General features: G+C 36.2%; 1 protein-coding gene across 7 annotated transcripts in view; it reads left to right on the top strand.

The window, feature by feature from the left end:
- Window positions 1-26244, top strand: part of NPNT (nephronectin) — a 76935-nt gene that overhangs the window by 37238 nt on the left and 13453 nt on the right. For 3 of the 7 annotated variants that reach the window (XM_011945705.1, XM_011945706.1, XM_011945700.1), the window contains exons 4-8: window positions 5397-5516; window positions 6820-6939; window positions 8588-8722; window positions 9029-9151; window positions 10811-11200. In XM_011945705.1, coding sequence (XP_011801095.1) covers window positions 5397-5516; window positions 6820-6939; window positions 8588-8722; window positions 9029-9151; window positions 10811-11200 — 888 coding nt within the window. Of the gene's footprint in view, window positions 1-1047; window positions 1138-5396; window positions 5517-6819; window positions 6940-8587; window positions 8723-9028; window positions 9152-10810; window positions 11201-26083; window positions 26171-26244 lie in introns of all 7 variants that reach the window. The other 4 variants (XM_011945704.1, XM_011945702.1, XM_011945699.1 and 1 more) reach the window with 3 other exon arrangements.

Raw genomic sequence — 26244 nt, forward strand, 5'->3', positions numbered from 1 at the left:
CTTTGGGAGGCCAAGGCGGGCGGATCACGAGGTCAGGAGAACGAGACCATCCTGGCTAACACCGTGAAGCCCCGTCTCTACTAAAAATACAAAAAAAAACCCAGCGGGGGGGCCGGCGCCTGTAGTTCCAGCTACTCCGGAGGCTGAGGCAGGAGAATGGCGTGAACCCGGGAGGCGGAGCTTGCAGTGAACCGAGATCACACCACTGCACTCTAGCCTGGGCGACAGAGCGAGACTCCGTCTCAAAAAAAAAAAAAAAAGGAAGATGTATAGTTTCAACTCCCAAAACCAATGTTCATTTGATCTGGACATTTAACTGGCTGTTAATAACGTAATGGTGTTGAAACAGAACGTGATTGTTAAGTCTCAACTCTCTACTTTGAGTTTCACCCATCTTATCTTTTGGTAAACAAATAATGGCAACAGTTAACACTTTATTTTTTTTTTTTTGCATAAAGCTTCTTATGTATGTTCTAGAAACATAATTTCTTACATTTAAATGATAATATTGACGATCTATTATGCTGTTATGTAAATAAAATCTTTATGCAATTCATACATTTGTTCATAATTTTGGAGTATTTTAAACTACTATTGTACAAGGTGATAATGTAGGGAAAAAAATCTTAAGTTGGTCGTTTAAGACTTCAGTGACCTTAAATAGAGCAGGTGGATTATAATCAATATTTTTATAATTTGTTTTTTATTTTCTTCCTTCTGTTTATGACTAAATAATGCTTTTTAAAATGATGATCTCTTGTTTGGAGTTTTTAAAAAAATTGTATGACAATGGATTGCTCATTTATAATGTGTGTGTTGTCCTTGGAAAACAAGATGACAGTGATACATTTTTAAGAAAATTAAAATAGAGGAAAAGAGAAACCAGAAGAACCATAAAATAAACTATTGTTTATAAAGTATCTAATGCATTTTTTTAAAACTCTACCAACTGTATGTAATTGTTTAATATATACTTGTAAAGATTTTTAGGGCTAAAATTGACATCAGTTCAAAGTTGACTCTTATTACCTTCTTCCTGGTATGAAGACGAGCACATCCCAACTCCTCTTGACCAAGGCAGTGAACAGCCTCTTTTCCAACCCCTGGATCACCAAGCCACAAGTTTGCCTTCAAGGGGTGAGCGTGTATTGTCCCAGGTGGTCTGCTTTTGCCACCTGCATGGCTTCCTGCAGTTATGTCACTTCTTGCAAATGTTCTGAAGACTAGCCCAGGAGTGTCCAGCCTTCAGCCCTGAGCATGTACAGCAAGCAGCAGGAATTGCCACCTGGTGCTGATTCTCTGTGCTCTGAAAAGCATGGAGCTCTACTGTCCTTTTAATGCATCGATTATCATTGCTTTTCTTTTTCTTTTCTGAATTTTGAAATATTTTCTAAAAATCAGATAGCAAAACAACTTTTTTCATATGTAGGCAAACTGAGGAGTTCCAAAGCAAGTGAAATTGGGGGTTTGATGCCCTTTGCCAAGTAGATTTTAGAAATCAAGTCCTCTTCCCCACTCTTGAGGTATAGAGTTTTAGGTTACCTGAAAATCAAAGTATACATTAGTGACCTTCTTTTGGTATACATTGTGTAACATCAGATAGCCTAAGTTCTGATTCCAAGATGGCATTTAGTTGCTATTTGATTATAAGCAAGTCATTAACCAATCAGTAACAGGGAGACAGTAATTCCTGCCCTATTTGCCTGTGGGGTTGGCGTAAGAATAGAAACACCGAAAATATTAATGTCTTCATCATGCTGGAAAGCTTTGTAGGAAAATAATGTGTAGCATAATTTTACAGTTCCTCTTCTAGGATATTTTATCTGTAACCCATTCATAGGTTTAAGAACTTAGAATAACTGAATTAAAATAGTTGAAATTATTAATCATTGTCTCTGCTGAGAGGAAATTTGATGCTTTTGTATATTTTCTGCACAAGGAATTAGGGCAAAAGAATTAATTTCAGTCTTTAATAATTTAAAAAATAAAGTTATGGTAGTTGACATAATGACATGTTTGCCTATGACTGCCTGATTTTAGCACCAAAGCAGAGAGAGAGTCCAAATGTGTTAAATGAAAGTTTATGTAAAAAAAAAATCCATTGAGCTAGTTATCTTACTCAATGATCTCTTCCGAATTTTTCAGCTACTTTTCAGTGTCTGCATGCTAATAAAATTTCTGATTTTTTTCCTGAAGTTTAATAATAATGCTATGCAGCTTGCATTTCCATTCTGGACCAGTTCCCTTCTCCCTCTCCTTCTGCCTCTCCTCCCATCCAAACTCCTGAATCCACCAACCTACTGAAATGTATTCCTGACAATAATAGATGCACTTTAAGACTTATGTACATAATAATTGAAGCATTATGAATGTAAGTGGCTTATTGTAAAGTTCTATCCTTTAGTATAAGATAAGCACATGAAAGAATTCATTACATTTTTTAATTTTCCTGTTTGATAGATTTTCCTTATATATATTATAAACCTCCAGAGAAAAAGGAACATAAGTAAATTTACAACAAAAACACCAACGTTTTATTTCCAGGTTCTCTTATCATCTTTTAAGATTTGTTTGAGACAGTATGATCAATGACTTCATTTTGTTCTGCTTATTATTGTAGGAGTATTTACTATAATTTGAAAGTAGTTTTTTAATTTCTTGCTTAATTGAAGAATATCCAATATATTGTGATAATGAATACAGCATTTATAGAAAGCAGCACATATTAACTTACTTAATATGACACTAGGTCAATGAGAAAAGAAGGTAACATAATTAAAGACAAGAAACTCTTAAGAAAACTGAGGACAAAAAGGCTTCTTACCAGGACACCAGATGCATTTAATCTTTTGAAGCTCTGTACTTTAGGAAAAGTCTGATATTTGGCAAATTTTGATAAACATGGATGACTGTGGAATCTTATAGTATCTGAAGTGGCTTTCATAAGGGTCATTGTGAAGTTTTAGGAGACACCTACCTGTGGCAGATAGGGCAATGATGGCAGTCACTCGGGATATTAACAACAGTCAGCTGTCAGGGCATGTCATCCAGACCATCAACAGCTGGTGGAGTACAGCTTTCTCAATTGCTTTCCATGTTTTGGATACTCATATGCCCATTAATAACAGGTAAAATAGCCAATATATGTCCACATTTACCCATTGAATGTTACATGTATTCTTCCTTTCTCATATTACTTCATACAGTCCAGATTTTTTTGGACTCATGACAGCATATTGGCTTTTCTTTCCTTTCAGTTTCATGATTCTTAACCCCAAAGTGCTTTTGCTATGGGAACAGAAGGATAAAGTTGGGTCAAAGCCATTATCTAAAACCACCAGCAGCTCCAGTCCAGATTATGAATACTACCATAGCAATCCTAAGGGGCCCTTTATTGGCCCAGACTGGAGCCAAATTGTAGAAGAGCTGCCCCAATTGGGCTTCAGGTTTAGTTCATGGACATAGTGTCTGAAGAAATTTCCATCAGCATAAATATTCCTTGTTTATGAGCTGCCTGGAACTGTAAACACCTAATCCATTCCCATCGGGAACTCACAACAGTTTCTGTCATGCTCTGAAAATAAACCTAGGGATTCTTAACTGACACATAAACAAAAATCCATCAATATCCTTTTCTTGAGATATAGGTTTTGATTTTACTGTGTTATTTTGTGGTTTTGTTCTATTTTTGTTTAGTGCAGAAAAAATATTTGAAACACAAAGCCTTTTTCTAATGCCATATTTGGTTTTAAATGCTATTTACTATAATATTAAAAAGATTTATCAAAGACAGGTGTGACTCTGCAGGACCATATTAGGAATAGTCATTAATTCCTCTTAAAAGATGAGAAAAGATTCCCTCTCATTTTTAGTAAATACTGAAATACAAAGTAGAAGAATATGGGAAGGGTAGAAAATTTCTTTCTCAATCATTCTTCCTTGATTCTTGCTTCAATTAACAGAGGGAGAAAACATTTTTGATACTGTAATCTGCATAGCACTTTCTATGAGGAAATTTTTTTTTGAAATATTTTAGAATGTGATTTTGTTTTAAAAACCCTTAACTAGTCAAGAGACAATAAAGTAGAAATTTGAAGAAAGCATAGGAGATGACAAAAGTTTTTGGTTTATTTAACCTTTCCAGGATTTGCCCAGCTGGGGGTCTGCTTACATTTGCATTCAGGGCAGAAAAAAGACCTACTTGGAAAATCAGTAAGATACGAACATTTTTTTAGATGTGATAATTATTTGGTGGTTTTAAAACATAATGGAACTTGGTGATTTAGTTAAGTGAAATATACAGATTTCCAATAAATGAGCAGATCAGACTGAAATAGATTAGATTTGAAAACAATTTTGCAACTAGACAAATTATATTTCTTATTCAATGACATGGATTAATAGATAATTAACTTATGCTAATTGGGTACTTATGCTGGTGGTTCCAGACAAACATGTGGTCACATTTCTTTTTAATGAAGTGTATATTTTAGGCATTACTATTTCAATGTTTATTTGTCATTATGAGTTTTATGTTCACTTGAGGCAGTGTTTAATTTAGGTTAAAACTTTTTTATAATGTGAAATTTATTAATTCATTTCATATTGATACTTAAACCAATAAACCTAAAATACATGATAGTCTATTACGTTTTGTCCATTAGTATTTTCATATGCCTTTCTTAACTGCGGAATAAATGAAAATATGTTGGTGGGTGTTTTAAAGTTCATTTTGTGACTTGAATGCCTTACTAAAGCAGGAAACTGAAGTTTCTTCTTTAATCTGAAATCATATAAAATCTACCAGATCGAGCAAGAAAAACTACAATAATGATCACTCTTAATTTATTTCTTTCTTATCCTCTGAAAATCTAGCCTATATAGCCTTCCCTTGGGAAGGTCAAAGCAGTCAAATGTTTTTAAATCTGTATAGTTCCTGTAAAGTAAAATATTCTCATGTAATACGTTCTTTAAACAGAGAAAGGAAGACATTGAACGAATAGGGTTACATTGTCAGGATTAAATCTAGCAATAGACCCCAGATATTTTAAGAATATTGGCAAACAGATGGTAGCTGATAGAGCACCTCTGCCCATGAGGAGGTTAGTATGCTGCTGTTTCTAGTGATGATAAGGTAGGCACCTGTTGTTGAGAATTTTCCTAACTGGCCTTTATAAACAGAAATTCATAAAGGTCATGGCGACTCCTGGTTGCCCCTAGTGTAACAACCTTCAAATTAATATTGCATGAACATTCTCTATCTCTTATGTAAATAATAGTTACTGTAGCTTGACCTATTTTTCTCTTTCATTTTTTAATATAGAAAAGAATTTTAAAAGGTTTACATTAGTGCTGAGGTTTTGTAATTTTTCTGCTTCGACCCACATTGTTTTCAGATCTAAATGAGTGTGGACTGAAGCCGCGGCCCTGTAAGCACAGGTGCATGAACACTTATGGCAGCTACAAGTGCTACTGTCTCAACGGATATATGCTCATGCCGGATGGTTCCTGCTCAAGTATGTCAAGAATCTTAACTGTTTTAAAAGTGCTTTGGGCTTGTTTCTGTTGTGCTCTGGGAGCTTGCTTTTCTGAAAGTGGCCTCCCGGGTTCTGCTAAACAAGATGTGTGCATGTGTTTATATATGTGCCTGAGGAACTGAAAATCAAAATAAGTGGCACCATTTTCGATGTATAATATTCTTCTATCATGGGTGCAAATATTAAATTGATTAGGAAATGGTATTTAGATCAAGAATTACAAAACTAAGTATGTTTTATAATTTTTTTAAAAACATGTTTACCTCTGTCTTCTATCTGGGCATAGAAGAATGATTCCAGGTTAAAGAAAAAAAAAGAACACTACTGACTATTTAGGGACTGCTCAGATAGAATCCATCAGGTCTGTTTTGTGATTTTAAATCATTCATAAATACTTTCTTACTTAATTGTTATATTTCATTATAAAGGCCTTTAGGCTTTTATAGAATTTTAGACTTTAATAATAGTCTAAGACTTCTAGAAAACAATTTCAAATAAAAAATAAATGAGTATGATACCAGAAAAGTAGAATTCATGTATATCTTTATAAGGAAGAAATGTGTGTTTTCTACCATTTGAATGTATAAGATGGATACATTAGATATGAAAACAATTTTGTAACTAGACATATTATTGTGTGGAACCACCAGCATAAGTACCTGATTAGCATAATTTAATTATCTATTAATCCATGTCGTTGAATAAGAAATATACATAATATGTCTAATATGCCCTAAAATTCTCTCATTGAATTGAGGTATTCATATGATATCCAACAATTAGTGACTTGGTTTTTATTTTTACTGAATTGTCATTTAACTGAGTTGCATAAGATAAAAATAGTTAACTAATTTTATTTAACATTGCATAAGTATAGCATGGAACTTTTTGGAATGAGGTGAATACATGTTTAACATTGTGCAGCTCGGTGGGAAATCTGCTGTTCCCCTAGAGAAATTTCATGGGCAGCTGAGACAGTTACTTGGATGTTTAGTTAAGAATAGCACTTAGCTTGAGTACTCTGGAGAAATACCTCAATTCTTCACTTTCCTTGGCCACTGGAAAAATTTCCAGATAATCTATGCACAATAGTTTTATATTTGTCTTTTAATGCTTTCTTTCCTTTCCCCTTTTATTTTCTTTAGATGTTTGATAGTTAAGGCCTCTTTGACTTCATTGTTGTTCAGAGTCACTGATTTCAGGACAAGTGAAAAAATATAGCTATTTCCTTTACAGATTTTGTTTTCTACCTGTCTGGGTCAGCCAGTCACTCTCTTTCCAGGTGCCCTGACCTGCTCCATGGCAAACTGTCAGTATGGCTGTGATGTTGTTAAAGGACAAATACGGTGCCAGTGCCCCTCCCCTGGCCTGCAGCTGGCTCCTGATGGGAGGACCTGTGTAGGTGAGCTGTAAAATCAAGCATCTCTGTCAGCAGCCTCTATAGGATAAAGGGAGAAAGTGAAAGGTGATGGGAGTAAGGACAAAAAGGCAATTACTTATGTCAGATAATTAGCTGTCTTTCAGAAGATGTCAGATGTCTCAGAAGAGGACATCTCTGTGAATGGATAATGGGAGCCTTATTGTTTTTAAAATGAGAAATAGGAGGAGGCCTCAGGCAGAGGGAACCCTATGTGCAAAGGCACTGCAGTTCAGAGAAGCACAATGTTTAGGGAAATGAGAAGAGCTCAGTATTCTTAGAATGTAAGCGGCAAGTGTGAGCAATGAGTGATGAAGCTGAACAGGTAGACAGGGCTAGATTGTATGTGTTGAACTTCCAGCCTCAGATTTTTTTCTGGTGAATTAGGAAGACAGTGTAGGATTGAGAGTCTGGACTCTTCCATATACTAGATATGTAACCTTAGGCAAGAGACTTTGTTTCTTTGAGCTTGCATCTTCTTATCTTTAAAATGGAAATAACACCACATAGAACTGGTAGGAAGACTGAATGAGATTGTGGATGCAAAGAGTTTAGCACAATATCTAGCATGTAATAATCCTTGAATGAATGGAAATGTTTGGTGATCAGAGATATTTACTGAGTACTTTCTATACTCCAGACACTGTGCTGAGTGCTAGGATGTATAGCAGTGGACTAAATAGACAAGATTTTGATCCCCACAAAGCTGACATGCTAACAGGGGAGACAGAAGAGAAATAAATACCCCATAAAATTACAGAGAATACCAAGTGTTAACATGAGGTATTGAGAGAAAAACAGAATGTGTCTATTAGCCTTAAGGTAAGACCTGTATCATTAGCCATGTGAAGAAACAGCCAAGCAGCTGAAGAGATTGCAGGGCACTGCGGTGAGAGAGAGGTTGGCCTATGTGAGGTTTTTCAAAGAAGAAGGCCCATGTAGCTCAAGTACGGGGTGTGAGTATGAGGAGTGGTGGCTTAAGATATAATTAATGGGTGAAGTAGGTGAGGATGATTTGTTGCAGGGCCTTCAAGGACATGGGGGAGGAATGTGGATTTAATTCAAAGTGCAAGTAGAAGTAGTTAAAAGGTTTTGAGCATAGTAATGATCTGATTGTATGTTTTAATGGAATCATTTTGGCAGTTGGGTTGGAAATGCTTTGGGGGGGATAAGTAACAGCAAAAGGAGCAGTTTTGAGGCTTTTGTAACGGTCTAACCCGGGAGATGGTGGCTTCAAATAGGGTAGTGATGGTGGATTAAGAGAAAAGTAGACAGAATCAAATAATTTTTTTAGAGGTAGAATTAACTGGACTTGATGATTTGGGAGTTAAAGGAAAGAAGGTTGTTTCTAGTTCAAGAATGACTCAAGTTTCTAGTTTAAGCAACTTGGTAGATATAGATGCAGTATGTGCTAATATATAGGGTACAAGAAAATAATAACTTGGCTTAGAAGGATGAGTTGAAATTTGGATATGTGGAATTTATGTTGCCTATAGGGGCAACCAGCTGGATACCATTTATGATGAGCTACTAGATGCCAGGCAACCGTTTGTAGTCAGTTATTTATTTTGAAACCCACTCTGTCTTAACATGCCCTTGCTCTTCCTAAAATGCTATTGACTTATGTTTCTAGATGTTGACGAATGTGCTACAGGAAGAGCCTCCTGCCCTAGGTTTAGGCAATGTGTCAACACTTTTGGGAGCTACATCTGCAAGTGTCATAAAGGCTTCGATCTCATGTATATTGGAGGCAAATACCAATGTCATGGTAATGAAAACCAACCATTGCTTTGTGTTGTTTCTTCCTAGAGCACTGAAAGATCTTGTAATTGTGGTGATGACTGGAATGTGAGGGGCAGGGGAGAGTACTGGCATTAAGTTGAACAAACCAACAGACATCCAGTTCAACCACTGGTAGTTCCCAGTCTGCATGTACTTTATTTCTTCTGTTTACCTGCCAATTTTATGTAGATCAACACATTGCCAAAAAAAATCATTTTTGAAACTATATATTTTTCATGTCATCATATTTATCTCCTAAATAAGCCTCTTCGTTTCCTACTTTCTGATGCAGACATAGACGAATGCTCACTTGGTCAGTATCAGTGCAGCAGCTTTGCTCGATGTTATAACATACATGGGTCCTACAAGTGCAAATGTAAAGAAGGATACCAGGGTGATGGACTGACTTGTGTGTGTGAGTAGTACTTGTCTCTCAGCTTTAAATTCTAGCAGGAAATACAGGATTACACAAAGGCCATCGCTAGGGAAGATAAGGAATAAGATTATCAAAGAAGTATAATCGCCATAATTGGTTATATTTGTCTGTGATTTCCACAAACAATAAAATCACTTGCTCAGGTACTTGTAAAAACTAAGGACTCAGTAATACACTATAATCTTAAGAGTTTGAATCTCTTCACTGAAATCTCTCAATATTTTCTTTTTAGCTAAAAAGAAATTATAGAGTCCTCCCTGAGAATTTGCTTTTGTTAAAATCAGAAATACATGTTTGCCATTAGTATTAGATTTTGATGGTGGGATAATCTGAATATATTCTACATTTTTCCCTCTGTTTTATGCCTCCTAACTCTACTATTAAAAAAATCATTCCCTGCCAGGCACGGTGGCTCATGCCTGTAATTCTAGCACTTTCGGAGGCCATTGTGGCAGGATTGTTTGAGACTAGGAGTTCAAGACCAGCCTGGGCAACATAATGAGACCCATCTCTACAAAAAAAAATTTAAAAATTAGCCAGGTGCAGTGCGCATACCTGTAGTCCCACCTACTCAGGAGGCTGAGGTAATAGGATCACTTGAGCCTGGGATCTTAAGACTGCCATGAGCCCAGTGAACTGTGACCATGCCACTGCACTCCAGCTTGGGCAAGAGAGCGAGACCCTGTCTCAAAAGAAAAAAAAAAAGTCATTCCCTTATTTATTTCCTCTACATTCAGAACTGTTTTGCTTTTAAGTGTTTTAAAAGTTTTATTTGGAGTAGTGGTTATGTAGTAGATAAACATGAAAAAGCCCAAAAGTCATAATTTAACATACATTTCATGTGACAGAAGATAATTTTTTAAATTTCCTGAGTAAAATATTTACTGAAAACCATGGTGCATAAAATCATGGGGATTAAAGGGTTTTTAAAGAGTCATGTAATCATTCCCAGTCTGGAGTATATCATTCCAGGCAGATTAAATATTGGTTCTTTTTGGTGAAGATTATCAAGGAAAAAGATGCCACAGATGATCTTTGCAACCTCTGAAAATGTCTTTTTAAAAGCAGTTGTATCTATCAGTAAAGGGGAAGAAAAACCGACCATAAAACAATATGTAGAACATTTACTCAAACTGTATTTATGCAAATTGAATTTATATAAAGTGTGGATAAGAAAAGTATTTGTCTTTAGACAATTCTAAACACACTTTTATAATATACATGTAGCATAGGGATACAGCATAGATTCTAACTATGCATTTCTTATATTAAAAAAACTTAGAATGTCTCTGCATTTTAAAAATTCTCGTTAGTTGTTGTCTGTTTCCACTGCACAAATATTTAAAACGTTTTTATGTTGCAAATAATACATATTCTTTATGGAAACACACCAATGTATTTGTTACATACATGCAAAGGATGAATATATGTATATATATGAATACGTATGTATGTGTTTTATACATACACACACATATATTTGTTATTTGGAAAATAGTATGACTTACAGTAGGTAATATTCTAAATTTGAAAAATGATACTAGTTGTCATGAGATGTTTTTATGTGTCTGTCAGTATAATGCTTCACTCTTTAGGGAGGAATGGTTACATACTAATTTAAGTCTTTGACTCTTTCAGATATCCCAAAAGTTATGATTGAACCTTCGGGTCCAATTCATGTACCAAAGGGAAATGGTACCATTTTAAAGGGTGACGGAGGATATAATAATAGGATTCCTGATGTTGGAAGTACTTGGTGGCCTCCGAAGACAACATATATTCCTCCTATCATTACCAACAGGCCTACTTCTAAGCCGACAACAAGACCTACACCAAAGCCAACACCACTTCCTACACCACCACCACCTCTGCCAACAGAGCTCAGAACACCTCTACCAGCTACAACCCCAGAAAGGCCAACCACCAGACTGACAACTATAGCACCAGCTGCCAGTACACCTCCAGGAGGGATTACAGTTGACAACAGGGTACAGATAGATCCTCAGAAACCCAGAGGAGATGTGTTCAGTAAGTCTAATAAATGTTAGCACATTTTCAATGGGCTTATTTATAATGACTTTTCAACCACAGGCCATGCCTTGAATAAGAATGAAACTTGTATAAAGAACTAGCTATGTAAAGTCATATGTCCCTATTGACAAATACTATAAAGAGCTGCATAAAGAGTCAGTCTAATTGGGCAAGTAAAAATGTATGTAGCAACGGAAAGAATATCACAAAGTCATATGGTAGATGACAGCTCTTAGCCAGTATGGGAATTCTGACATAGCTGGATTTACTTGAAAACTCTCAGAGGTGGGGAACTTAACTGTATTCCATGCTGTGTTACTTTTAATCTAACCCTTCATTCATTCAGTCAGTGAACATTTTTGAATGTCTTTAGAGTGTCAAGGAGGCCTTGTCTTAGCCATTGGGTTTATGTAAAGATGAAACAGAAAAGGTCACAGTCTGGTGGGAAAGATGGTTATTCAGAAGATACCAGTGGTAATATGTTAGTGAAAGAGATCTGTGTAGGACACTATGGGAGGAGAATGAAGGGATACCTCATCAGTCTTTGGGTAGGCAATATTCAGGGAGGGCTTCCCGAGTGAAATGGGGTGAAGTGGATGAGGAAAGGGAGATATTATAGTTAACAGGGACAGCCCAACAAATGCAAAGAAGTAGAAAGCAGTGTAACAGGCAGTAGATTGCCAGTAGATTGGAGGGTCATGTCAGGCACAGATGAGAGAAGCTGGACAGCTACCCCTTGGATTGCTGTAAACTGGTAGTTAGACCTGCACTGGGGTTGGATTAGTATCAAAGGCTCCCAGATTCTTAGCAGGTGACTAGGTAAAGGGTAGCGCCACCAATGGAGATAGAGGATTCAGGAAGAGAAGCGAGTTTTGAAGGAGGAAAAGGTTAATTTATTACCAGACCAAAATTTGCATTTTATAACTTTCATCTGTTCCTCATATTTATCTGTTTGTCCTGTGTCACTTCGCTTATTCTTAGTTACCTTTGCATTCACTCTGCCTGTCTCCTCCTTTATACATTACCAGTTTATTTTGTTCCTTTTCTCATTCCTCCATGATGAAGCTAAAGTTTGTGCCTTTTATATTAATACCTTTATAACTTTTTATCAGGTGATAAAATACTCACATTTATTATTATTTAAAGGGGAAAATTAAGCTGGCGTGGCAGCTCACACCTATAATGCCAGCACTTTGGGAGACTGAGGAGGACCGATTGGTTAAGCCTGAGAGGTTGAGGCTGCAGTAAGCTGTGACCGTGCCACTGCACTGCAGCCTGGGTGACAGAGTGGGACACTGTCTCAAGAAAATGAATAAATAAATACTAAATAAAGGGGATATTAGAGCTGAATTTTGCTTGTATGTGAGTCTCAAATTTTCTCCTCTGGGTAATTGTCCATTTAAAGAAAGACCGAGATTCTCTAATTCTGGTATAGTCGTGTATGTGTTGGATAATCAATATAATTTTTAGGGGAATTAGATGGTAGTTCTCAAAATATACATTTTATATGTGCATAACTATTTTCTGAAATTTATATTTTTGTAATTTTCTCCTCACCCCTTCTCTGCATCTCAGATATTGTCTTTTTCTCCCTATTACTCTCCTTTTTAAATTCTCATCTCATTATGATCATACAATGGGATTTTTATTTATGAGTGATTAAGTAATTATGGTATTTATATTATTTTGCTGCCTTAGGATAACAGGGGAATTTGGCTATTTAATATAAGATGATTTGCTAAATATTTTTTTCATTATGATGAAGGAATACGTCTTTCTGAGAATTTAAAAAAAAACTTCCTCTTTTTAAAATGTTTCTCTTTATTTCCAGTATTCCTCTCTATGCCAATACATAAAAATGACATTGAAGTTCACCAATAAAATTTAGTGCAATAAAATTGGGGAAATACAGAGTTCCAATGATGTTTGGGAGCATTCATTATAAGAGAGTGTGATCTTAAAGACATGCTCTGGGAAAGGATTGCCTTGATCAAATGCCAAGGCTGTTGCATGCCACAGATAGCATCGCTGCCTTTAGAAACGCCTGCCAAAAATTAAATTCCACTCTCATTTCATCTTCAGCAATAGCTGCTTATTAAGTCTAGCATGTGTGAGAATGCTTTAGATGCTTTTTGACTTGCTGTCTCGTGGTTATAGCATATATTCTAAAAAAGGCAAGGGCGCTAAGTTTTTAATTCAGGACAAATAAGCAGTGTCTATTCACTGTGAAAACAGAAAGGAACCTTAGCACTATTGCAGTTCAATACCATTTCTTTACTGAACATTTTTTTCACTTCTGGCATAAATTCTTAAACCATCCTTATTCTCCACAGGTCTGGGAACAGAATTTAGCTCACCTCATCTCATAAATTTTTAGGTGATGTGAATTATGGCCACTATTTGACAGTCTCCTTCAAATAGCCCTCTACTTTAATTGTGTTTTTCTTTACATTGAAAAATACTTTTAAATTCTAATTTTTAATTGACATAATAATATATTTATGGGGTACAAAAGATTTCTTGGAAGAGGTTGTGAAAGAGAGCTTTTCCTTATATAATGTATGTGCATTGTCGCCCTGATAAAAGACTGTAAAGATATTCTAAAAGAAAAGGAAGAAAAACATTACAACAAGAACACATCTTCAGCCCAGACCTCTCCCCTAAACTCTAGACCTGTATATCAGCTGACTGCTTAACTTATCTAGCTGGATGAAAATAGACATCTCAAACTCAACATGTATAGAATTGTTCCTCTTCTTCCCTTAAACATGCTCTACTCTCAGCCTTTCTTATCCCGGGTAATGGGACCTCCATCACCTGTTGCTAAGGTCTGATAATGTGGATTCATCCTTAATTACTCTTTTCATACATACATCCAATATGTAAGGAAATCCTTTTAGCTCTACCTTCAAATTAAATTTAAGTATGACCATTTCTCACCAACTCCAATGCTACTACCCTGGCCCAAGTCATCTCTCCCCTGGAGTACAGGTCCAAAATCCTTTATCCAAATGACTTGTGGAATACAGCATTTTTTAGATTTCAGAAAATCAATAAGATACATATACTATATAGTACACACTGAAGTAGTGAAACATACTGATTTTTCTCTAGTGTTTTTACTGTGAACATACCAATGTTAAAGAAAGGAAAATGATATTAACTCAGAGGTGATGTCTCACAGCATATATTTACTAGCTTGCACAAATTTTTTAATGTTAGCAAGATTTAAGGCAAATTTTTTATTTATATTTTAATTGGATCCTATGATGATTATTAAAGAAAAAAGTAGCTATCTCTAGAAAGTATAAATTGAGCTCTTGGCAAATGTGACCAAAATCAGAAATCAGATTTTTTAATAAAGTTACATATACATTTGTCTAGAGTTACAATTAAAAGTATTGTGCTCATAGCCAGTCTGTGATCTGTGGCATATTATTATATCTTCCTGTGCCTTAAAACAATGTTTCCTGTAAGTATAAACAAAGTACCATTGACACTGGAGGTTTTGTCCATTTGCTACTTCCAAAAGAAAGGGGTACAAAACAGAAAAGTTATTTAAACTTGAAGTAGTTGGTTAGATGTGGTAGTTATAATAGACTTTTGGTATTTTAATATGGGGCCTAAAAATTTTCACCTAAACCAACATTAATTATCTAAGTGTGATATCCTTATGAGGTCTTTTTTAAATCCTCCCAATTATATCCGCATCTCCAAAGGTGACTGAGGTCCCTTCTAATAACTCATCCCACCATTGGAGCAGTCTTCCTTATATTTAACCTAAATTTGTGAAACTACAGTTTATGCCTTTTTAATATTGTCAGATACTCAAGATTAATGGGCACAGTTGTTCATTGTCCCCAGCTCCCGTACTACATGTACTCAAAGACATTTTCAGGAAATGACTCACTTTCTTCACTGGGCCCAATAATTTATATTTTATTAATCTTTTCTTAGAAATGCTGTTTTTCAACCCACTTAACAATCTTTTTGGCTGGTCCTTTGAACATTATTTTCCAAATCTGTCACAAATGATGGCGTCAAAGATGCATGATAGTCAAATCTGACCCAATACTGATCACGGGGGGGTGTCTTTTAACATGGTTTGTAATGTAAATCATTTCTCTTTGTTGCAAAGTAGAGATTTATGGGAGCTATTTAATCTCCAGATGTTTTTTTCCTCAGATGGTCACATAGTGGGCACGCAAAAATATTTGTTGAACGGAATGAAATGGAATTTTATATTGGATTTAGTTTTTTTCATTCTAAGTAATCTTTCACATGCTTAACTAGCTAAATTTTACTTGTTGGTTCTGATATTCCTTCCCCAAATAATCAAAGTTAATTCAGATTATGGTTTTTTTCTTGTCTTGATACAGCTTAATATAGCCATTGAAAATAAACAATCTCTAGAAAATTCTAAGTCTAATATACTTCTAAATTTTAAGCATGACACTGAGAAATAGTGAAAAGCATAGAAAAGGAATATGAAAATAGCATTGAAACATTTGGAATTGAGGGGTTTTAACACTACTAAAGATAGAATATACTGAATCAGAAAACCTAGTCTTGATTTTCACCTCTATTTATGAGGTACATGACTTTGGACTAGTATGAGTATTTATGAGGTACATGTCTTTGGAAGAGTTACTGTGCTTTCCACCTCAATTTTTTCTCTGTAAAATGGAGGGAATATTCCTAGCTTTCCCTTTCTCATAGAGTAGCTTCAAAGATCAGAGATAAGGGATCTAGTGTTTGTGAATTCTGAGTTACTATGAAATGTAAAAGATTACTGTGTTTTGTTTATCACTGTAAATAACCTTGATGGGGAGAACTTAATATGTGATTAAGGTTGCAACTTTTTAGGTGTGATATGAAATATTAAACACATTTTTAAAATAATTCTTTTTGAGACAGGTTCTCACTCTGTCACCCAGGCTGCTGCAGCTTCAGTCTCTCAGGCTTAAGCGATCCTCCTGCCTCAGCCTCTCAAGTAGCTGGGTGGCTATTTATTTTTATTTTTTGTGGATATGAGGTCTTACTATGTTGCCCAGGCTGGTCTCCAACTCCTGAGCTCAAAGAATCCTCCCACCTTGGCCTCCCCAAGTGCTGGGATTCTAGGCATGAACCACTGCACCCAGCCTAAAAACAATTTTAGCTTGAGGGACCCTAGGTTTTTTTAGGTTATATGACTAGAAATATAATAAGATGCATTTCTTATTATACAGGGCTAATCCAGTAGGCATGATTTGAGCAACACTAAAGTTATCTGATATAGCATAAAATTCTTGTTCTTTTATTAATGAGACAGAATTGTGCTTCTCCAAGTGTGTTTTATAGAGCATTATTTCTCTAAAATATTACGCAATTGTATGCGTTAAAAACTTCTAAGGTCAAATACGTTTAAGAAATCCTAGGTTTAGCTAAGTTAAATAGGTTTGTTAACTGTAAGACTTCTCAATACTCTAATGTGCTAACAGTATTGTAAATCTCTAAGAGAGGCATATAATGTATCTTTTCCCAAGTTGTTTTAACCATGGGATTATTTGAGTCTTGGGATTAGAGTTTACTGGAATCAACTTTATGTCAGTCTGGGCTAAACTAGGAAGTATGGAGACCACACTCCACAAAACCCAGTATCCCTCACCAATTATGGCTCTCCTTGCCTGTTTTTTGAGACTAATGGATTGACCTTGGATTTAGGAATGAGGGTTGGGGAGAGCGGAAAGGTGCTGCACAAACTTAGCCTGGAAAGCAGCCGTAAGTGGTGGTATGCCTGTATGGACACCATAGGTTTGCTGCAGGGGGTTGTTAAAAAGCCACTTTGCAAAGACAAAACTCTGGTTTCAGAGGGGTAGGAGCTATCCCAGAGCAAAGAAATTTTAAAAAATTTTCTGCAGAACCCAAACTAAAGGAAGTTAGGGGGACATGATTTCTGGTCTAGCAATATATAATGAAATCTTTTACAACTATTAACCATAATATTTTTTGGAAAATATTTAATAATTTTATAAAACATCCATGTTACAAAAATGTTACCTGAAAAGTACAAAACTGTACTTGCCATTTGACTCCAATTAGATATAAAATATACGTCTGCATATGTCTGGATGTATATAAAAGTCTGTAAGAAAAAAGACCAAAATAGTAACCATGAATATATCCAGTTTATGATATTTTGGGTGATTTTCATTGTCTTTTTGTTGACTTTATGCAGTAATTTTTAAACTGTCCAACTGCACTATCATTGATAATAGTAATTCATTATAGCAATAATTCCTTCAGAGAGGGGGCAGAGTAATAGAACCCTGCTCTTCTCAGCAGGAAAGTGAGGATTCTGATTCTTAATCATGTTTATTTTATTTTGGACATACTGAATTTTAAAAAATTCATTGAATGTTTTATTAACTTCTATTTTTAACCTTTCATATTTTCCTTTACAATTGATTGTGATAGATATGTCCAATTTTAGCTAGGAAATTTGTATTACTAGAAGGAATATAACATAACTTGGACCAGGAAACAGATTTTTTTTGCCCCAGTGTTGTCAGAAGCCCATTTTAACTAAAATAACATAGGATGTTTATTAACTAAAATAACATAGGATGCTTATCTTAAGATGTAGATTCCTAATCCTTATGACACATTTACTAAATCAGACTCACAAAGGAAAGTATCTCTCAGTCTTTATCTTTATTTATTTATTACTTATTTATTTATTTTTCTGAGAGACAGGCTTGCTCTGTCACCCAGGCTGGAGTGCAGTGGCATGATCTTGGCTCACTGCAACCTAAGTGATTATTGCGCCTCAGCCTCCTGAGTAGCTGGGATTACAGGCATACGCCACCACACCCAGCTATATATATATATATATTTTTGTAATTTTAATAGAGACAGGGATTCACATCTGAGTAGACACACTTGGTCCCCAACACTCAACTTTTTATTCAACTAGCCGTGACCTGGGTGTGAACATGACAGACCCAGCAGGGTTCCAACGCCTGACAACCTGCACCTGTCAGGAAGAGCCCCTTCCTTTCCTGCTCCCCCTGCAACAAATGGTTATTTTAATAGAGACAGGGTTTCACCATGTTGCCCAGGCTGGTCTCGAACTTCTGGCCTCAAGAGATCCGCCTGCCTCAGCCACCCAAAGTGCTGGGATTACAGGCATGAGGCACTACGTCTGGCTGTTCTCAGTCTTTAATGTGTATACAAATTACAAGGGGATCTCGTTAAAATGAAGACTGACTCAATGTGTCTGGAGTAGGACCTGAGACTCTGCATTTCTAACAAACACAGGTAATGTTTCTGATCTGCAGTCCCCACTTTGGATAGCAGGGCTCTTTCTAAAGCATAATGCCAGCTCCAACCCAGCAGAACCATATTCTGGATGGAATCAGAACTAGCCAAATGTAGGATTTAAAATATAGCATTTGTGCCTAGGTATGTGTCCACCTGACTCGTGTAAAATAAAGAGAAAAGGCGTTAATAGAAGCCAGATTATAGAACATAATGTTATTAATATGTATCAGGTGCTCTTATGAGTGGCCATATCAGAGAACCAGCCTCATTGTTGCGGTTATTACACAACGTGAGAATGTGCTGCAATTCCAAGGACCAAGCAGTAAGAAGAATATTGTTTTCTTTTACTGATTGCTGCATGTTGTCCTGAGGTTTTTCCTCTCATCTCTCTTCTACAGATTTTACAGAGTCTGTGGCTAGTTCAATCACATTGTTCTTGGTCATGGAAATATTATGGTCTTTCTGATTCTGTGTAGTGATAAGTAAAAAGATTGTTTCTGCTGAGGGGTGAAAAGGTCTTCAAGCTAGTTTGCTTTCTTGTAAACAGTAAGACCTGCAGAGACCCTGAGAAGATGCCTGATATCTCCTTGAAAATTAAATTTCTGCTAGTGTTTTGAAGGAGCGAATTGTCACTTCTCACAGGTTAGGATGTGGTGCTATGAATTCTGAAAGTTTGGAAGATTTTTTATTTATATTTTGATTAGATCCTATAGTAGCTAGTAAAGAAAATATCATTCTCTCCAAAAAGTGTAAATTGAGCCCTCGGTGATTGTGACCAAAGTCAGAAATCAGATTTTTTTTTTTAAGTTACATGCACATCTGTCAATAGAGTTATAATTACAAGTATTGTGCTCATTGCCAGTCTGTAATTTGGGGCATATCACTAAATTTTCCTGTGCGTTTGTTTTCTCATCTGCAAGTCAGGGATAGTAATAGTATCTACCTCATTGGGCTGTTGTGAGAGTTAGATGCAAGGGTACCTTTAAAACTTTTACTGTAGCGCTTGGCACATAATAATAACTTAATACATATTAGCTATTACTGCTGCTATTGATGTTGAATTCATTTATATAGTAATGATAACATTTCCTACTTAATTCATAAAAAGACAGCCTATGCTGTTTTCTAGTTCTGAGTTTATATGTTTCTCATGCTTTTTATTATGGTTCATTACAATTTTAATGTTATTTTTAACTAACTAGATCCTTTTGAAACAAATTGGTTTGCAAGTGTGAGCTGTTAGGTGCACGGAGAAAATGAAAATAGAAACTTGCTATTTTATTCTAAGCTTATTACCAAATACTTAGAATACTGTGTTTTATTCAGGTGTTTATAGTATCATTAGACAGTTGTGATTTTAAAATAGAGACTGCATCATCTCAACTTCTTTACTGTGAAAATAATAACAATAGCCTTTTCAGAGATGCATCTGTCTAGATGGGAAATTTACATGGTGGATCTGATGAGTGCATCCAGCCTGGGCAGCAGAGTGAGACTCTGTCTCCAAAAAATAAAAATAAAAATAAATAAATAAAATAATAAAATAAAATAGAATGTAATTTCCTTCCCCAGAAAGTCTGATTTAGTAAATGTGCCATAAGGATTTAGAAATCTACATCATAAATAAACATTCTATGTTACTTTAGTTCAGACCCTATTTTAGTTCAGACTTTCTATGGGATAAAAGCTTCCATTCTTTCTTTAAATAGATTCTTTCGGCTTGAGTGCATTTACACCTGTCCCCAACAGCTGGTGGGCTTCTGCTCACCCTAGACGGTGTTCATGCTGCACTCAGTCCAAGCAGCCCTTATCCGAGAGTCTACTTACTACTTGCATTCTGGTGCAAAGGACTCATTCCTGGCAGAGCCTAACCTTCATGGTAACCTTTGGCTTAGAAGAGAGGAGAAGGGGAGGCTGAGGCAGGTGGATCACTAGGTCAGGAGTCCAAGACCAGCCTGGCCAACATGGTGAAACCCTATCTCTACTAAAAATACAAAAATTAGCCAGGCATGGTGGTGTGCACCTGGAATCCCAGCTACTCAGGAGGCTGAGACAGGAGAATTGCTTGAACCTGGGAGGCAGAGATTGTAGTGAGCCGAGATTGTGCCTCTGCACTCCAGCCTGGATGACAGAGCAAGACTCTGTCTCAAAAGAAAAAAAATTATCCTGTCTCCAGGCAGTGCCTCTGTGTCTTTCTAAAACTTTATTAAAGGTTCATACAATACATGAAGAAGAAATAGGTATGTCACAAAAATTGGGCTTATTGTTGATTAGCTGTGTCTGTGTTCCACCTTTCACTAGAGATTTAATTTTTTTTTTTTTTTTTTGCCAATTTTGCTCTTTACTCTCAGCCCAAAGGTGTCTGTGAAACTTTGTAGATTCTTCCTATGGGATGAAAGCTTTGACAAACAAGGTCTTATTTCTGTGAGTCCAACAACCCTTTTCTTTTGGCTTATAATGAATAGATGGCTAAAACTTTTCTCTGACATGGTTAAAGAAATTTCAGAAACTGATTTACAGCCCTTTTATTTGCTTTTCTCTCTGGTCACTTAAAATTACGATGCATATGTCCTGCATCTGGGGAGAGAATAGAGGGAAAGAGAGACAGGGAGAGGAGGAGAGACCATCTCATAAAACCCTTGTCATTCATCCCCACCCTCCAATCTGTGTCTCCAAAAGTCTCTAGGTTTTGCCACTGGAAACAGCCTTCAGAATATTAGAATAATTACATATGTACTATTCTCTTCAATGAACTAAACTCCTAAGCATAGAGGTAATTTAAGACAGTGTTATCTTTAATCATTTAGTCCAGCAACAAATGCCAGAACTGGCCTGGGTAATGCCATAGGAACCACCTTGTTTCCTATGAAACATAAAGAGAATTTGCAAACCTACCTTTACTGAATAACGCTTACATTTCACTATAGTTACTCTTGGCAAGAAGTTGAGCAGTGGGAGGTGTATATGGTAATATTTACATTTACTTCTCTGTGCTTACTCTTAATGTTTTCTGGGTAAAAATATAAAATTGACTATTTGGGAAATCTCATTTGTGAACACAGGTTATATATGATCACATCCCTGGGGAAAACACATATTTAGTAGAAAGTGCCACGCAAGCATTTCTTACAAGAACTTTCCTGTTCCTTTTTGTGGCTGATTTTACCCCTGACTCCAGGACCCAGTAGCCATTAGAAAGTACTCTGCTCGGGTGCAGCACACCAACATTGCACAAGTATACATATGTAACAAACCTGCACGTTATGCACATGTACCCTAGAACTTAAAGTATAATAAAAAAATAAAAATAAAAAAAAGAAAGTACTCTGCTCCTCAGCCCAGTCCAACCATGCCTTTATCCAGCTGTCACTTGCTTCAGTACCTGTACATTCCCTTTCTTTTAGTTTATGCAGAAGGCTGTAAGAAGCAACAGTCAAGACATATCTTTTGGTGGGTAAAACATGGACCAATGGTAGAAAGATTCTGGGGACATTTTCTAAAAATATATGAACATTCATAGTTGATGTTAATTTTAGTCATAATTTCCCTATGACACCCACTCTCACCTTCTTCCTGTTCATTCTCCAAACTACTACCAGAGTGGTCATTTCAGCATGCAAACCTATTCTTGACACTCCTCTGTTAAAATCCTTCAGAGGCTGCCAGTTTCCACCAGGATAATGTCCAAAATATTTACAAGGCTTTAAAAGCTCCTGCACACTCTGCCTCTATCTCCAATTCCATTTGATGCCCTTCTTCCTGCACCCTGCTTCCCTCCCCCTGTAAGGTCTACAGTGATTCTGGTGTTTCAATCCCTGCTCTTTTCATTCTCCAGAGCCATAGCTCATAGTACTTCTTATGTCATAGAGAAAGCATCACTTCTCAGAGATTTTCACGACGTGTATCCTCCCCGGCCTGGCTTAGCCAGTCCCTCACACCCCACTCCCATACTCACGTAGCATCCTCTACCTCTTTAAGACACACATTACTTGGGGAAATTGTTAAAAATCTGCCTTCACTTCTAGAATGTAGATCCCATGAAGGCAAGAGTATGCCCAATGCTTTATAACATGCTCTTAGCACATGCTTTGTATAACTAATGCTCAGTTTCTTGGTAGATTGCATAAATGAGTGGATGGAATAGAAGGAGGCAGGATGCATGGACAGATGGTGGAGGAATTGTATTGCTAGCACCTCTCTGATTCTGTTTTAGTTTCTAAATTTATACCATTCTAAGAATTAATGGTGCAACTACAGAGAATAGTAGGTATGCATTTGTTTTTACAAAACACATATATTGTGTATTTAAGTTGAATATTAGCCAAAGTATGAAGCAGGGAAATAATAATTAGAAAAATCATGTACCAGTGTCCATCCTGGTTGTAGTCCATTTTTGGGCAAGGCTAGTCATTCATTTTAATTAGCATTTTCTGCATTGATCAAAATAGCTCCCTTGAATCAAAGAAAATGTTTGAATTTCACAAACATATTTCAGTTTCATAGCCTTGCATTCAGCAACTATCAAGTCTATTCTGAGTTCTCTTTGAATACTTAGAATTGCCAAAATAAAAATAACAGACATATAATTGCTATTTATATGTGATCTAACAGAATCCTCTTTTATTTAGATGTTTTAGTTAAGTTTTTTATTCATATTTATATTTTTTCTTTTTACAAACAATCCTAAAAACATAGAATTACAAAAAAAGGTGAACCAACACAAATGAAAAAAAAATTCATTTCTAATTCTTAGATTACCACTATTAGCATATTGGCATATTGGTGTATTTATCCCTCTTTCTTCTAGTCCTTTTTTTTTGGTTTGTTTTTCTTGTACATGATTGTGATAATAACATAATACTGCTTGAATGAATTGTTCTGCTACTTATTTCACTTAATCTTTTCACATAAACTCTAAAGTGTATCAGGGAGTGGGTAGTGTTTCTTCTCTTGACACTTCAGTGGGATGCTCTTAGTAATCCCATACTGGTATGTGTAAGGAAGGAAAATTAGTTAAATAATTTGGTATAGTTATAGAGTAGAGCACACAAAATTGTAAGAACCAATAGCTTCTGAGCACTTCTGGTCTCTAAATTCCTTGGAATGTTTCCCAGTGGATTGTAATGAAGGTATACATGATTATCTGCTGCTAAATTAAATAGTTCTCGGAAACCAAGTACATATAATATTAATAAACCATCTGACATTTTACAAGTTGTTACTTGACTAATTCTTTGTGTTGCCATCTTCTAACTGTACGATCTAATCTCTTCCTTTCTCTTCAACCTCATCCCATGCTGCTTTCTTCATTTCTCAACATCCTCCAGCCATTGTGAACTCCTTTCTCTAAATTTTCCAAGTACTTTCTTTGTACTTTGTACTTTGGCCTCCCTCTTCCCCAACCCCAGTGCTATGCTTTTTGCTTGGAAAGTTTCATTCTTCCCTTTTCAGTTTAAATTGTGCTTCCTCAGAGAGGACCTCTTGATCTCCCTTTTTATAAAACAGGCTCCGGGAGCCAGAAAACCTTTACATCAAGATTTGATTTGCCATTTGATAGTCCTTCATCTGGAAGGAAAAAAAAGGGGGGGGGGTGGAGCTTGAAAAACTGTCATAACGTCCCTGGAATATGGTACTTTAAGAGTTGAGCCCATTCCATTTTGGAGATGATTTATATAAGTTACAACAAAAGAAGGAGACAAAAACATGATTGTTCTATTGAGTTTTTATAACTTTCTGTCACAAGAAAGAAAGCATGCTTGCCTACAATTTTGTAATATTTCTAGTAAATAAAAGAGGCACTCCCCCTCTCAGAGCACCAAATAAGGAAAGTGTAATTGGATGTCATTGCTGTCAGTCATCTGGGCTACAAAAGAGAGAGTGGGGTTGCCTCATCCCCTGGGCACCCACAGTCAGCTGTGTCCCTAGAGCTTCTCTTCTGTCTTTGCTGCCCAGCTGGGTATATTGCGAGTATGGATTGTAAGAGGGGAAGGGACTTCACTGTTTTAACGTTTGAAACAAAAAGGAAAAAAACTCAGAAGCAGTAAGCTAAAAACAACTTGTGCAAATATTATGGGATTATTACTTAATTTTAAGAATTTTTGCTAAAAACAATAGGAACATCATTGAAAAAAGAACCCCTTTGAGTGATGATGGTTTCATAGTGTTCTACATCTCCTACTCCCTGCCTTATAAAAATAAAGCTAATTAATTGAAGTTCTGGCAAAGAGAAGGGAGTATTCCTTGGCCTTTGACCAAGAATTCCCCTCACCACCATGAACATTCCCACGCGTTTCCCCACAAGTTACTCTCCATGATGTCTTCCTTCCTAAAGCTTATCAAAATCTCAAATTACAGCACTCATTTATCTCCATATTTAAAGTCTGCTTCTCCCATTAGAATTCAAGCCACGTAAGATCCAGACCCTCAGTCTTGTCTATCCCATTTACCCTGTCTCCTTAGTGCCCGCCACAGTGGTTGGCATCTGCTTAGCCATCAAATATACACTGATTGAATAAATCAATCAATGATTTAAAGAAATCAATTATTTTTTTTAAAGTAGATTCTTATGCTTTGTTCCACTTGTGTCCTTTGAATAAAAGTGTTGAAATACTACATGGCTTTCTAACAGGATATTTGTATTCACTTAGTAAACAGTTATTGAGTGCCTGCCACCAGGTCAAGCCCTGGAAATGCCACCCAAATAAGACATGATTGATGCCCTCCAGGACCTAAGAGACTAGCAGAGGGACAGACACATATGTGTAAATAGCTGCAATTCTTTATGAAAGTGTGTAATAGGGGCTTATAAGCATGAACTCTTGAGGTATATGAGGGAAGAATTTGATTCTGCCTGGGGCAAGAAAATTTCTGCAGAGGCAGTGATATTTATGCTGGGCCTTGAAGGAAGAGATTTTTGGCAGGTTAATTAGCAGAAAAGAGAGCGTGGGGTCTGAGACATGAAAATGAATGGCATGTTTGGACAGCATTGTGTATTTTGGTGGGGTATATTGTAAACTCTGCCCCAAGAAGTTTGAATTTGATCTTAAAGGAGCCAGGGAAACTGTTTAAGGAAGGGAGGCCATGGTAGGAAATGTATATTAGAGTGCAACAATGTGCAGAGTTCATTGGGGGTGGAGAGTAGATGCTGTGATTAGAAACCAAACCATTGACTTCCATCATAGGTATTTGCAGTTAAAACAACCTTAATTTAAAGATCATAATAATGTATCTTTCATAGAGATGAACTTTAGAATTTCATAGAGATGAATAGTTGGCTGGAAATTGGTTGCTCTATTAAAATGTATTTTCCAAATAAAGACTTTTTACATTATTTTTGTTGAATTTTAGAAACTTTTGAAAATCATTTTTTAAAAATGTACCCAGATCAATGTTGCAGTATAAATCGCTGCAGAACAAAATTCATGAATCTTCATGTGAGATATAATTAAATATTTTGGATTCATCCAGATGAATAAAGTGACTAGGTCTTTTCCTCCTGCCCTTGTTAAAGGTAATACCTCTTTATCAATACCTCAAACACACAGACACACAAAAAAACTCAAAACTTTTCTCTTGCAGTTCCACGGCAACCTTCAAATGACTTGTTTGAAATATTTGAAATAGAAAGAGGAGTCAGTGCAGACGATGAAGCAAAGGATGATCCAGGTGACACACTCTTAGTGCCATCATAATGACATTTTATTGTTTCTCTCCATGAAAATAACTTTTAAATGTAGATT

The sequence above is a fragment of the Colobus angolensis genome, unplaced genomic scaffold (assembly GCF_000951035.1).
Source record: "Colobus angolensis palliatus isolate OR3802 unplaced genomic scaffold, Cang.pa_1.0 Scaffold244, whole genome shotgun sequence".
Classification (NCBI taxonomy): domain Eukaryota; kingdom Metazoa; phylum Chordata; class Mammalia; order Primates; family Cercopithecidae; genus Colobus; species Colobus angolensis.